Raw genomic sequence first — 15,694 nt, 5'->3', positions numbered from 1 at the left:
CGGAGCACACAGCCCCGCCCCTCCCTTCCCCCCTCCCCTGGAGCGCTGCTTTACCCATGATCTATCCGAATTTGTGTTATATCGGGTCACGTTATATCGGGGTAGAGGTGTAGATAATCTTGTTATAGTTAGTATGGTAACACCCATTCTTTCATGCCCTCTGTGTATATATATCTTCCTACTGTATTTTCCACTGCATCCATCCAATGAAGTGGGTTTTAGCCCATGAAAGCTTATGCTCAAATAAATGTGTTAGTCTCTAAGGTGCCACCAGTACTCCTCGTTCTTTTTAATCAAGGCTGGAACTTTTTGTTGTGCTTAGCTATTATTATATGGTGTAAGGAAATCTGTATGTTCTTATAGTTTCTCTCACCATAAAATGTCTAGGCGTCTCTTAAAAGGCATGTTATCCATGTGCTTTGATGGTCTCTGCGGCCCCAGTTGTCAAACTTAAAGCGACACATTTTCATTTTCTGCACCTAATATCTGATTTTAGGCACTTATGTAAGGAGCCTAAATAGGAACTCAGGTGCCTAAATCAGCACTTCAGTGCATAAAATGGAACTTAGGCACCTAATTAGGGATGTAAATGCCTAGTTTTAAGTACTTATGTTTATCAGTTGGGCCACATGTAACTATGTGTTCCACCCGTGCTCTTTAAGTTCAGTCCTGTCTGCTTTCCTTGTTTACTCCTTATTTCCACATTTTTTTAGATTGTGCTCCTCAGGTTTTACATGTCTAATGGGTGTGAATAAATGACCATCTCATGCTTACTGAGCCCCCGAATAAATTGTATTGCTTGCATTAGAGTAGGTTACTTTGAAGTCTTATGTTCTCCAGAAAATACAAGGTTCAGTCTGTTTAGCCTTTCAGTATAATGAATGTTCTTTAAACTCGGAATCCTCCCAGTTCCAGCCCTCTACACCTTTTTCAGGACTTATCTATTCATCTGTTCCTCTAAATATCTGTTTCGAAAATGGAAATCCCTAATCTTTTCATGTAGATGAGTATTGGTGACGAGCCTGGTATGGTGGTAATATCACACTTACTGGGAAAGGGTCCAGTCCCACACTTCATATGAAGGGAAACAGCCTATTGATTTTCAACCCACCTCGTCCCATTCAGTGGGCAGTTTATCTAAGTACGAGATGTAGGTTGACATAGCAGAACCTCAGAGTTCTGCACTCCTTGGGAATGGAGGTTGTTTGTAACTCTGAACAAAATGTTATGGTGTTTGTTTCAAATGTTTACAACTGAACCTTGACTTAATACAGCTTTGAAACTTTACTGGGCAGAAGCAAAATGCTGATTTTAACTATCTTAATTTAAATGAAACCGTTTCCTTACCTTGTCAAATCGGTTTTTTTACTTTCCCTTTTTTTTGTAGTTTACATTTAACACAGTACTGTATTTGCGTGTGGGAGGGGGTTCTTTGGGTTGTTTTTGTTTTTGGTCTCTGTTGCTGCTTGATTTCATATTTCCAGTTCCAAATGAGGCGTGTGGTTGAATGGTCAGTTCATAACTCTGGTTTTCATAACTCTGAGGTTCTGCTGTACTTCAAAATTGTATTATGTCCTTTATTGCTATATCCCAGCTTAGATTTTTACTACAACTGTTAATTAGGATGATGGCATAAAGAACTTTTAATTAGCTAAAATATTGAGCACATCTGGTAAAGACAAAATTTCAATCTTAATTTTGAATTTTCCTGTCTTTTGTCAGTTTAAACTAGCTCATTAGTGTTTGTACATAGTTATTTTCTGGAGCTGTTTTTTCCTTCTTTCAGAGTTGTTATAGTTTCTTATATGAATGGATATTTGGAGTCTCTTAAAAAACGCCAATGGATTTAGACGCTGATAGACCATAACAATTATGCACCTGTCTTTCATAGCGGCTAAGCCCGTGTACTAAACTTACAAAAGTACAACCTATGATGTAACCATTTTTCTAAATAGCAACTTGATTCTTTTCTTCTAAAAGCCTCAGTGTCACTAGTCCATATTGTATGTTAATGACTTTCAGAATTTTTATTTAAAAAATACTTTGAGTGTGTTCTATGATGGACAGTGTTGTTGTAGTTGTGCTGGTCCCAGGATATTAGGGAGATGAGGTGGATGAGGTAACGTGTTATTGGACCAACTTCCGTTGGTGACTGAGCACAAAAAAGCTTGTCTCTTTCGCCATCATTAAGTACAGCCACAACTGAGAGAAAGAACTGCGTCCTGACGTTGTAGGAAAAATGTCAGAGAAAGATTTATTTTTTCTGCTATCATAGGATGCCCAATTTTATTTCAGTTGCTTTTCTTATAGTAGCATCAAAACCCCAATAAACACAAAAATGAAGTTGTAAAGGAAAGAGGGGATTAGGGGCGGGAGGAAGAGAGGAGAATGCCAAAACCAGAGAGAGGAGCAGGTAATCTTTTTCTCCTGTGAGCCACTAACCCTTTTCATGAAGCCACAGAGTAGCTGGTGCAAATGTTGACCTAATTTTAACCCCTGACTAGTTTCCTGGGTTTTTTTTTTTTGCACTCACAATATAAAAGCAGCCAACTGTTAATGTTCAAAGACTGCTACTGAAGAAAATCTACTAACAGAATCGTGTGCTTTTGAATTTCAAAATTTTGAAATCTCAAACATCACATTCCAACAAGAAACAGACTTTTAAGGCTCAGCTACTAACACCTTAACTATGATAAAACACAGAGAGATTTCCCAACTATCTTATGCAAGACTACAAAATAAAATATAAATCTTCTGTAATGGAATACAAAGCGTATCAAATTGGTAGCAGTCTGCTAGGGACATAGCATGGTTCAAGTCAGTGTTTCCCCAAATATTTTTTAAAACTACCATTTTGTGTTTTGTCTCTTTCTGGGAAAAGTGACATTTGTGGCTGTGCTGTCTAAACAATCAGCTGTTGTGTGTGTGTTTCTTCCTTAAAGTAAGGCTCTGGGGTGATCTACAGTTTATTCCCTGTTTAGTTATTCAGTTTTCTTGAGTGAGATTTTGGTAAATCAGGTAGAAGAAAAGCATATGACACTGAAATAGCTTGAAAAAAAGCCCATGAACTGTGCACATCCTCTTGCAGTGCTGCATCAATAGGGTGGATCTGTCTAATACCATGTAGGCAGTTGTCTCCTCTTAAATTTTGCAAGACTTTAAATGAAGAGCTCGAACACTAAGCAAAGGGCCCTCGTTCCAAAAGTTATTCTGGTGTAGCAGCTTTCATGCTTGCTGTTCTTCGTTTTGTCCTCTAAACTTCTTTATATCTAGTTGCATGTTGCTACAGATAAAAATAGCTTTGATAATGACTTCATCTAGAGTGTGTGCTAAACAGGAGAGATGTTACTGACAAGCTGGGTCTGTTTGGGAATAACTAAATACTGTAAGGACTAAAGAGACACTAAAACGACACTTCAGCATAAAGCCAGATTAAATATTTTTGTTGTTTTAGACCTAAAAAAACCTTGAATAATTCTAGCTTTGTGATCAGTGTTTGTTGATGGTCAATACATTTCCTAGAACTGCACAATTAAATCCTTTTGAGCACCTCGGTAAAGGACCGCCATAAAGGAAACAGGTAGATGTGAAGGATCTAATTTTGAAGAATTCTGGGCATCTGAATGTTGAAAGTGATGGCAGTGGTAGTTGTTAGATAAAAAGAACAGTATCTATCAGGTATCTAATCAGGCGTGAGGGGGAAAAATCAGTGGGGTCATGGATTTGCTATCAAGTTAAATACAACACATATCACTTGAGAATACTGACTCATTTCTTTCAGTACTAAATTTAAAAGCAAAGCTTTAGTGGAAAGAAAACTGCATTTAATTTGTGTGTATTTATGGCATCATTTGTGGGAACTGTCAGTGTTGAGAGGTCTAAACAATCTACCATAAACCAAAAATGATTATTAACTAAATGTGTATAGTACTGTACAGTTACAAAATGCTTTCCAACCATAGATTAAGACACCATTCCTCCTACGAAGAGCTTGTTAGTCCAAGGGCCAGTTTCTGCCTCTTCCTAACATTGAGTAATGCCCTACTCCATATGTAGTCCCATTGAAGTCAGTGGGACTGCTTATGGAGTGAGGTATTACTCAACATGAGTAAGGATGGCAGAATCTGGTCCTTAATAAAACAAATAGGTCAACAGATCAGAATAGAGAAATTGAGTGAGGGGATTATTAATAAGGAGAAGGGAAAAAGGAACGCTTGAAGAGCAGGGCTGGTGGAAGAGGGGAAGGGCATGTGGCATATGAGGATGGGGAGATTATTCCAGACATCCAGCGTGATAGAAGGAACAAAGATGAGTGGGAAGAGAATCTGAATGAAGCAGTAAATTGAGTGGATTGGGCAGAAAGTTGCAAGAGGAAGAAGCAGTGATGCCAGCCCATGATTTTATCCTGAATATTGCAATGTTTGATGTTTTCCTTAAAGTCCCAGCTGTTGGGGACGTGATTAGATGAGAATCTCAGCTTTCATTTTATAAAGGGCAATTTCTAGCCTTCCTGGTTGCAGAGAAACACTTGATATCATGACCCAAGTTGTACTCTAAAAACCCCAAAACCAAAGGGCAAATAAAAATCAGTCACATTTATTTTTGAAAATCTTGTGGTTTTTTAGACAATCTCATTATTTTCGTGGACGTGACTCATGATTTTGAGGTTGACATTTCAGAAAGAGGAAGAAATTAACAGAATTTTTGTTGGAACAGGGACAAGTAATGCCTTTGATGCAGAGACTAAATCAGGAGAGTGATGCAGTTAAATCACAGAGAGAAAATTATATTTGTCTAAGTGACCCCAGTAGCTGTGGTCATCCTTCTAAAATCCAAAATTCTCAGCCTCCCGTAATAAACGTAGGGTGTGGAGTCAGGTAGAGAGAGTAGAAAAATAGCACATGGGACTTATACACATCTACAAATGCAACAACCTCTGTGTCCTGGATAATTTGATGGTGAATCACTGTACTGAAGATTTTAACTCTGAAACAGCCCTTGGATTAGATTTTTTTTTTCTTAAGGACATGTTTAAATAATATTTTATAGCATATTTAACTTTTCTTGATTGATCCTGTAAGAGGGGGTGCATCTTCACTGCTGTCTTCTTGCCCTGCAGAAATTGTGCAGACTCCACTAGTTGTGCATTCACGTGCCTTTTAGTTCGAGTTCCCGCCCCCAATACCACCGCAGTCCCTTGAAACAGTCTATTGACAGTATATTGTGTGTTTTTGTCCCGCTCATCAGGACCTGAAGGGAACAGAGGTCTCCCTTCTCTGAGGCCTTTGTGGGAATGGACTCAACTAGTCCTGTTCCCCCCCTCCCTCCTGGCACTTCCTTCCTCTTTATCAGATTTGGACTGATGGGCTAATTTGCTCTGTATTCCATTCAGCCCACGAGGTGATTATCTGGTTACCTCAGTCAGCTTTCTCTGGGGGACTAATTGGTGTCAGAGTGCAGGCTCACCTGTTCACTCCCTGCACTCTGTTACAGATCCCCTTTAATTGCCCACAGTATTACTGACTCCTGCTTGAGGTTTGGGTTCTTGCTACTAGATTTGATTAAAATATATAATAATAGACATGACAAAATATGCTTAAACTATATATTTACTTCTGCACGTGATAAACTCAAGTAGAAAGTAAGGACTGTTTTATCTCATTGCCATGGTATTTGCAGCAAGTAATCTATGATATGAGCATGTGTGTGTCTTTCAATGCAGTAGTGCTATGCTATTATATCAGACCTTACATTTCCAGTCTCAATCGCAAGCATGAATCCCTGCTGTCTTTGATGCATTAAATTAATTCTGCTCCTCTGCTGATTCATTAGGGAATTTAAAATGTAGAGCAGAAAGCAGAAAGGGTCAGGATGATGCCACTATCAAGGTATTTTTCATAATATTTCAAAACCTTTTGTGTACTTGCTGCCATTTATAATATTGCCTTGAGGCTTGAAACTGAAATTGGTTTACTTGTTTCATATTTCTCTCTCACACACAGACTTTCTCTTTCTCTCTCAGTACAGGATTGCTTATTTGTATTAGGCCACAAACCTTTGATTTCATTTTAACAACATGACTATTACATCACTTGTTTTAGGGGAAATTAAGCACACAGAGAATTTTATGAACTTTTTTACTCCCTCCCTTGACTAGTGTTGGTTTAAAGGCTCTGTTCTGCAGAAAGAAGCCTTTGTGTTTCCTGTCCTGTGACAGCTCTACAAGGTTGTATGCTGCATTGCTGTGGAGGCCATGACTGTTCTGAGGGGTACTTTCTCTGGCTGCATCATGCTGCTTCCCAGCACTGCCACTGTCCTACGGGGAAAGTCACAGACTCTGCCTACCCAATGTCTCTATGTGGCAGCCTCGCTCACAAGAATGATGTGCGTGACACTGATGCCCTTAGATGGATTCTTTTGTGGCTGGTTCACTGAAGGCTTGCCTAAACTCCGATAAAAGAGTTATTTGAAAATGTGTAAGCTAACATGTTTTAAAATTGTAGCATGACACGGGGTAAGTTATATTTTATCACACCTACCAGCTGACATGTTAAAATAGGCTTGGTCCTAGGCTCTATGGTTTTAACATCTAATTTAAATGTGGCTTATGGGGTTAGGTACCTCGAGATAGCTCACTCTTGTTTTTTAAAAAAAAAAAAAAAAGAAAAAAAAAACAACAACAGTTTTTCACAATCTAGACATATCCTGAGTCTGTATGTGTTTGAATATTATCTATGGTGCTGATAATACCCACCATAGTATTAGAAAACCACGTTCCATTTTAAGCCTCTATTTCCATATGCTCAGAACTTTCAAAGCCACCCTCGGGCTGAAATCTTCTAGGCATGCTCTCGGCCCAGGGAAGAACTGGAAAGTTTGTCTAATTGTTGATTGTTTCCAATGGGCCTGACACCATAGGCTGCTAACTAAGAGCCATTATATTCCTCAACCTTCAAACCTGTCAGTGGGTCACACACAATCAAAATGTATGATGAGTGAACAAAGTATGGAATGGGTTTGTTGCATGTCAGGTCATAAGTGACAGATTTTAATGGCTTTTAATTTATTGTGTGAATTGAATTAAACCAGTGGGTTTTTAAAAAAAAAGAAAACCTGAAGAATAGAAATGCTATCACCTGCAACCCTAAGGACTCCCCACATGGGTCAGACCTTTATCAGTTGAGCTCTAGGCATAACTGTTGTCTGCTACGTGGAGCAGCCACTAGAAGCAAATTACACCTCTACCTCAATACAACACTGTCCTCAGGAGCCAAGAAATCTTACCGCGTTACATCGAACTTGATTTGATCCTCTGGAGCATGCAGCCCTGCCCCCGGAAGCACTGCTTTACTGCGTTATATCCGAATTCGTGTTATATCGGGGTAGAGGTGTACTACATATTTTGTCAGTGGTTCACATAACTGTATGCTAGACATCAGTAGAATGCTACAACTGAGGAATCCTGAGTTCTGTTCCTAGCTCTTGAAGGGAAGTGTCGTCTAGTGACTAGAGCAGTGGTTACAGGCAGCGTAGCAAAGCACATAGATTTGGCAGATAGCAACAGTGTGCTTGACACTTTACAGACATTTCTGAATACAAGATTCCTGTCCTAAAGAGTTTACAGTGTAAATAATCTTGTGAAATTCACTGCTCCTCAGTTGTCTCGTCGCACAATTTGTTTAAACTAATGCGCTGTAGGTGAAATGGTACTAGAACACATGCGAGTTCCTGCAGCCATCACATGATTAACACAGTTGAGCAATTTAATATAAAAATGTGTCCCTCTTGGAAGCAGATTCCTCATTATTAGGACTTCCTTTTCATTGGCTATAGCAGCTGTGAAAGTTATAGAATCACAGTTAAGAGTTACACAGCAAATAAATCTCTGGGGATTACACTAAATACTTTGTTTATGATTTCTTTAATCTAACCAAAGTAGTGTTATCAGGGGAAATTGTTTGTGTAATTTGGAGGGTCATTTTAACTATAGTCTGATGTTTTGATTATAGGAGTTGGCTCTCTCTCTGCATATATAAAATATCTGAGAGAAAGATAGTTCTCTACAATGATGTCATTCTGGCATTCTGTGTTTGCTGTAATACAGTTCCTCTTGAAACTGTTTCCAGAGGTGTCTTCTCCCCAAAATGGGAAAATAAATACCTTGGGCCAAATTCAGGCCCAGTGTTTTTAACATGGACATGTTTGCACTTGAATGATGCAAAGGCAGTCCTGCTGTGGACCTGCATTATATCTAGCCCAAGGGTGCATACCCAGTCCCAATGCAACTGCATGTGGAGATTACTCCTGCAAAGCACAATTAATCCACAGCAGGGTGAGTGTAAGAGATCATGGGGATACGTGCTTAATCACACTCATCATCTGAACCAAGAACCTGTCCTGGAACGCTCTTGCTGCAGCCCTGTCCATAGGAGAGTTTAGACTGTGAATTCGGCAGTTTTGGGGGAAGAATTGCTTCACATGCTTCTCTTTTTGGTTGCAGGTATTCCGCTACTGCCTAAACATAGCCTGAAGCCTCAATAGCTTCCTGTATATACAAGTCTTATTAACTTTTCTCCATGTAGTGTTACATTGAGACAGACTCATTTGACGTAGACAGTGTGACTTGTCTGAAATAGAACTATGTTCTCTACAATAGTGATTGAGAAGTGGTAATTTCATAGCTCTGATTGCCTGTGGTAGGCACAGCCCATTCGCTGCACCATTACTTATGTTTTAGTTCTCCTCAGATACATGCACTGCATACTAATTCAGGATGCTGAGTTTTAGCAGATTGTTTTTTGTCCTTTTAAATAAAATTAAAACAGTTTTGGTTTAAAATAGCTCGCAGAACAGATTAAAGCCATAGAGCAATTGATTCTAGCCTGCATAGTAGTACTTAGATCATCTAAGACCATTCAGAAGGTAAATTAACCCACAGGGAACAATCCCAAATACCTGAGTCAGTGAAGAATTTGCACATAAAAACAGCTTGATTTTAAACCAGTGAAAACTACATTTCAAGTAAACATAAATTAACAGTTAGGATGGGGACCTTCAGGGTTTATTCGTCATTTTCTGTTGCTGGCTCATTTAAAGCGAGATTATTGCTAAAATTCCTATCTGTTTTCCACAATTTGCGCTATTTGGAGATTATTTCCTTCAGTTGATGATATGTTTCTGCAAAGATTGATTGGAAATACGTGGATATGCGTCTTTGGCACAAATTAATTTTTACATAAATACATGGTACAGTGTGTCTCAGCAACACAAACTGAGACTATGAATTAGAGATTCTAGAAAAGGCATCTGAAAACATATTTCCCAATAATTAAACAGTGTTTGGGGGAAGGATCTGCTAACAACATCTGTTTCTTGTTTTATCTCATTTTCCCATTTTAACATATAAAATTGTTTTCCTGACAGAAAATATATATTTAAATGCCAGCGAGAATATATCAAATATTTTGCATTCCTGTAGTTGCTTCGAACTTAAAAACGCTTTACAAACATTAACTAATCCTTGCAGCACCTCTGAGATAAGGAAATATTACCCCATTTTACAGAGGGAAAAACTAAGGTACAGAGTGGTAAAGAGATTTGCCCAAGATCCCCAGTGAAGTTAGAGTCAGACCTGTGATTAGAACTCAGCTGTTTCTGACTCTGTCCTGTGCTTAAACCACTTGGCCACACCTTGTTAGAGGTTCCACCTTCTTTTTTAAATAAGCCCATGGATCCAGCCAGGCATTTTTCTTTGATTTTTTTTTTTACACTCATTTTACAGTGTGTACTTTTCTAAAAGGACTTCAGTCCATTTTTGTTAAAGGAAAGATCATCTGTTCTGTCTTTTTTTCTGAACAGTTCAAAGACAAGTGGGATCTGCAGAATGGTGACGTTTCACTATGTCATGGTGCACTGAATTGCCCTTTGCACTTGTAGGAGTATTAGATGGTCTCCTTGCAAGTTCTCTTTTGGTTTTTAAACACTTGCAACTCTCAAATGTCAGAGAAATCAAGTGACAGGTAACTCTTGTGACACTAACAGGCACAGTAACTTCTGGGATGGCATCTCTTTTGTCTTGTTCAGAGTACAATAGCTTCACTGTTAATTCCTTCAGTTGTCTTTTTTTCCCCTTGTTATGATGCTTTGACTTTATTTATAAATATTTAGCCCTGATTCTCATTATATCTCACTACAAATATTTATTGTCATTATCAGACACAATGGGCCAGATTAATCCCTGGTACTTCCACTGAAGCTAATGGATGTTCAAAATGCTATTATTTGGGTTGCTGTAGTTCAAATTGTGTAAGAAAATCCATTAAAATCCTATTTTGTGAGATGAAACTGTTCTCTTTACGAATTTTGCTTTAATTTGGAACTTGGCATAGAAAGAGCTTAAGCCTGAAAGCATATGCTTCTTTGGAGTAATTTTATGTTTGTTTTTACCAATATAAAAGAAATTAAACCACTCTGGTGGTTGTTAATGAGACCACACAGATACAAGCCATTATGGCTTTACATATCTTTTGCTTTAGAAATGGTCTTTTGTGTGAATGCAAGGAGAAAAGCCTCCTTCAGAAGACAGGGCATTATCATAGAATATTTTGGAAAACATAAGTGTGATCTTTGTACTGTAAAGAGAAAGTGCTTAATTCATATTGTGTTGTTCAGGGACCTGTGGCAATAGTTTGTTGCATTTTAGACACATTAACATAGACTTTAGGTTGGAGAGGTAATTAACAGTGGTTAAATGGAAATGAAAGTATTAGAGTTTCAACGGAGGAATGGTTTAGAAAGTTATATTAGTTATATATATAGACGTGAGGCACAGGAAAGTTCAAGATCTAGTTGGACATCTGGTTTCCTGACAGCACAGGAGGGGTGCAGGGTGATGAGTTTAGGTTGAGAATTTTCTGCTTATCAATTAGTAGGATAGCCGTTTGGATACCTGGGGCCAGTTAAGACCTGGTATAGTCAGATGCCTCCCTCTCCATTGATTTAAGTGGAGTAGCATGCACTTAGATCAGATCTGAATTTGCCCCATTCACTTGAAAGATATTGAGCAAAGTTTAAAAAAAAAAGGCTTTTGCTTTGGCAATATCATGGTGGAAGTAATACCTAAAGTTGAAGTCAAAAAGAAAAAAAGGAGGAAACCATGAAATAAACTCCAACAACGTAGCACCAACAGTGTAATCCATACAGTACAAGGGTGAATTTATGGATTACCTTTGAAGCTTCATAAACTCAGATGTGACCTTAAGGATTAACATTTATACCAAGTTGATTTTTCTAAAACAAATATGCTACTGTCATTTATTATACTCTGTAGTTGGTTATCACAAGCATGCTTATAAACTTTAAACTGATACAGTTTGACTCACTGTATATTAGAAGAAAATGGAGACAATGAGCAAAAGTGACTTTGTATTTGTTCTTAATCGTCTTTATTATAAGTCTGTGGGATTGTGTGTTTGAACAAATGCAGTTATATGTAGCATTTTAATACTCGTGATAACTGCAAATGCCTTTTAGTAATGTCAAACAAAACTTTTCAAAGAAGTAAGTAGGACAGCTTCACTAGGTTCCATAATCTCTGATTTATGTGAGAATGCTGGAAAATATGATCAGCTTTATTTTTGTTATTTTCATTGCACATATCATCTTATATTGTTATGTATGCAGCTACTTCTTTCTTTATTATTCACATCTTTTTTATTTGTTCCTTCAAGCTACTTTGACAAGCTATTCTGAAAACATGGAGCGCACTAAATACGGAGGGGAGAGCAGCAAAGAACTAGGATCTGGAGGAAACCTGAAACCTTGGCAGTCTCAGAAATCCAGCATGGACTCCTGTTTATATCGCGTAGATGAAAACATGACCGCCTCCACCTACAGTTTAAACAAGATCCCAGAAAGGAACCTGGAGACGGTTTTATCCCAGTCTGTGCAGTCTATTCCACTTTACCTTATGCCACGGCCAAATTCAGTAGCAGGTAAGAAATAATTTATTTACTGTTAGATCAGATCAAAACAAGCCATCAACACAGTCTTCTCATTTACTGTTTTCATACAATGTCTTTATGCAAAGAGAAGTCTCATCTCCTCAGGAAACTGCCATTGGGTGTGATAACATTCCATTTCTGCCTGAAATATCATTTATAAAGTGAAAACCGCCGAAGGAGGAGTACATTTTCCACCCAGTTCATTCAGCAATCTAGGCTGCCAAAATCCGGTCTTTTTAAAAGTTCATGGCCATCAGATCATTTGAGAGTGATCTCAAAATCTGCTTTAAAAAAAGTTTAGTTATTATTTTTGATTAAATGCCATCCCAATACTAACCCCAGCCTCAGTTCTAAAATAATGCATAATTTCCAGGCATAAAATTTTCAACTCCAAATTAATCAGCAGTAATAATATCAAGAGCTTTTTCTGCAGTTCATAATTAAAACTTAGGAGGATGGGGAAAGATATGTGCTGGCATTTAAAAAGCAAAGCATCACAATATAAGAATCCATTTTAGAAAACGTTAGTCTCTCTTCCATATTGGCTGCAGTGGGAGGGAGCATACAGCAAGATTTCTTTCACAGATTTCAATTAAACAGAATATGTAAGCATCCATTAGAAACTAGAATTATGATGAAGATTGCAGGTATTAATAGTTTTTTATAGACTTCAGAGCTAAAGGGACAACTACACCTCTACCCCGATATAACGCTGTCCTTGGGAGCCAAAAAATCTTACCGTGTTATAGGTGAAACTGCATTATATTGAACTTGCTTTGATCCACCGGAGTGCACAGCCCTGCCCCTCTCCCCCAGAGCACTGCTTTACTGCATTATATCCACATTCGTGTTATATCAGGTGGTGTTATATCGAGATAGCGGTGTATTGTCATCTAGTCTGACCTCTCCTGTACAACACAGTCTATAGTGATTTTTCCCTACCATATAAGTGAATTCCATCAAATCCAATAACTTCTGATTGAACAGAACATAACTTTTGAGAAAACATCCAACTGCAGCTTGACATCTCCAAGTGATGGTGAATTTACCACATTACTTATCAAGCTGCCTTAGTGGTTAATTCCCTCAGTAAAAACAACAAAAAGTTGCATTTTATTTTTCTAATTTCAGTTTTCATAACTTTATGTATTTAATAAACATGTGAATTATAGTCCTATTTTGGGAAACAAGCATCTTTTCATAAGGCTTTCCATCTACAAATAGCTATACTTGGCATCCTAGGCAAAATGCTATGAACTGTGTTGTACAGGAGAGGTCAGATTAGATGAAGATGGTGGTCCCTTTAGCCTTAAAATCTATGAAACACTGTTAAACAATATATAGATATTTATTTTGCCTGTTAATGTTTTGTGTAGGTGCTGCTGAAGCATGTCTGAGCCTTAATTATGAAAATTAGAGGCCAAAATCATCTCTATTTCCTTGAAGTTGTGGTGTTTGAAAGATTCCTAAATGATGTTGCAATATCTTGTAATAGCATTTAACAACCTCTCAGCCCCTTCCTTAGAATTCTCTTCATTGGCAAACATGAAGGAAAGAAAGGAGAAGATTTAAAATATATTAACCTAATTTAAAAGCTTTTTTTAAGTATTCCTTCTCGCTTGCTGTCCTCCTCTGCTCTTTCTTCTATATTTTGTACCATATCCCAGTGTAAGGATGGTGGGTGAATATCTGCCATCATCCATAATGTTGGATTTGGAAGCCCATCTGCAATTCAATAAATACAGGTTAAATTTTGTGTTGAACTGGCAAACATATATATTTTCTCAATCCTGGTCCCTGCAGGATTCTTTAGCTAGCTTGCAAAATATCAATGATGGACTCATGCAGTGCAAAGAACCTGGGATACTGGGCATCAGAACAGCGTGTCTTGCCAATGTAGGCTGTACTGTATAACTGAATAATATTTATGGCCTAACACTCCTTCATAGTGGAGTTCATTGGATGCTAACAACTAAAAGCAGCTGTAGAGATAAGAACTTACACGTGGAGGGACTGACTATTGTGATACCACCTCCCACCATTTACTTACAACTAAAAGAACCTGCCACCCAGTTGGGAATAAGAGTTGGGAATCAGAGTAAGTCAGGGTGGCAAGAATATGACTAGAGACTCTGGTTGAACAACTAAGTTTGTTATGGAGAAGTTTAATCTCTCACATGTGAAACCTCAACTTTGTTCTTCTCCCGTTGCACACTTGAGTTCCTCCTTCATGCTGTCATTGTGTGTACATGCAGTGCCTAGCAAAATGGAGCCGTGAGCCATGATTGGTTCCACAACACTACAACTAATAGTTGCGCAGAATGCTGATGATCCAGTACTTGGTGTAATCATTATAAATAATTTACTGTAAAATTATAGTAAAGTTTTCAGGCAACAAATCTGACCAAATATTTTTTCCAGGTCGACTGACCTGCTTATTTGTGTGTATTTTGGTGGTACCAGAGGTTAGCCAGGCTGGGTCTAATACCCCATTTCAGTGCTAATCTTCCTAAATAACTAAAGCAGACAAGTTTTGTCTTCTTTAAACAAGCTTTGGATTTACTTTGTAAGCAAGCACTTTACTATAGTTCTGGGAACTAATGTGTGGCAGTGCTTGCCCCAGAAGGTGTTACAGTATCTTTTCAAAAAGTTCCTTTGCATGTCTACAAAAATCTGCATAAAAGCATTCTCTAATTTCACCCATCTACAAGCAGCATTTGTTACTATTTAATTAATACCTTCATGCTACCAGAAAAGCACAAAATGAAGAGGAATAACTAAGTAAAGCAAAGTAATTCTCTCAATAAAACAGCATCCTGGTCTTTCAGTACTTTGTATGCTGCATCTTTGTATTTGGTCAGAAATGCTATTTTTTCACAAATATTATTGAAGGGAAACTTTAATAATAAATAGTCTCCTGGACCGCTCAAGGGTTATGTGTATAATTTACTGCACGAAATGTTATATTCATTGGAGCTGTACATTCAGTGTTTTAGCAGATCACTCAAATTAATGGGTTACTGTACATGTGATAAAAACATTTTTTTCAAAGGTCCAGTTGTGGGAATACGTAGAAGGCTTCTTTCACATGAGCTCACTAGGCGCACATATGGTGACCAGTTATTGGTGACTCACTGCATGGAGTATAAAAATTGATAAGCAATTTTATGGTACTAAGGCAGAACCAGCTGTGAAGGGCACTGCTGCTTTGCTATGCAGTAACCACTAAGAAATAATTAACAGGCAGAACGAGATTGAGCAGCGAAAGGAGAGGAAGAAATATTTGTCATCTCACTGGGCCAACGAGCCTAAAGTTGTTGGGGTTCGATTTAATTTATGGACAAAAATTGTTACTTCATCTGCTGTTGGTTAAAATACTACGAATAAGAATAACATCCCCAATCCAAATGGAAATAGCTTTAAAATTAAGCGACAGTGTTTACTTAAGAAGGGAAAATGATAAGCAAATAAAAAATCAGGAAAGATAAACAAGAAATAACTGAAACCAGAATGCATTGGAGAGCATCTGGGGGTATGTCTACACTGCAAAAGAACACGCATGGCAGCAAGCATCAGAGCGTGGGTCTAGAGACTCGGAGCTCATGCTACGGTGCTAAAAATAGTAGTGTGGACATTCCTGCTCCAGCTGGAGCTTGGGCCCTGAAACCTGGCAAAGGAGGTGGGTCTCAGAA

General features: G+C 38.1%; 1 protein-coding gene across 6 annotated transcripts in view; it reads left to right on the top strand.

Annotated features, from left to right (window-relative positions):
• The window catches only part of TANC2 (tetratricopeptide repeat, ankyrin repeat and coiled-coil containing 2), a 602,081-nt gene that overhangs the window by 448,333 nt on the left and 138,054 nt on the right, over window positions 1-15,694 (top strand). For all 6 annotated transcript variants that reach the window (XM_044999330.1, XM_044999329.1, XM_044999328.1 and 3 more), the window contains one exon: window positions 11,730-11,993. In XM_044999330.1, the coding sequence (XP_044855265.1) occupies window positions 11,730-11,993 (264 nt within the window). The remainder of the gene's footprint in view (window positions 1-11,729; window positions 11,994-15,694) is intronic.

The sequence above is a fragment of the Mauremys mutica genome, chromosome 25 (assembly GCF_020497125.1).
Source record: "Mauremys mutica isolate MM-2020 ecotype Southern chromosome 25, ASM2049712v1, whole genome shotgun sequence".
NCBI classification, from domain to species: Eukaryota; Metazoa; Chordata; order Testudines; family Geoemydidae; genus Mauremys; species Mauremys mutica.
This window is presented reverse-complemented; position numbering and strand designations above follow the sequence as displayed.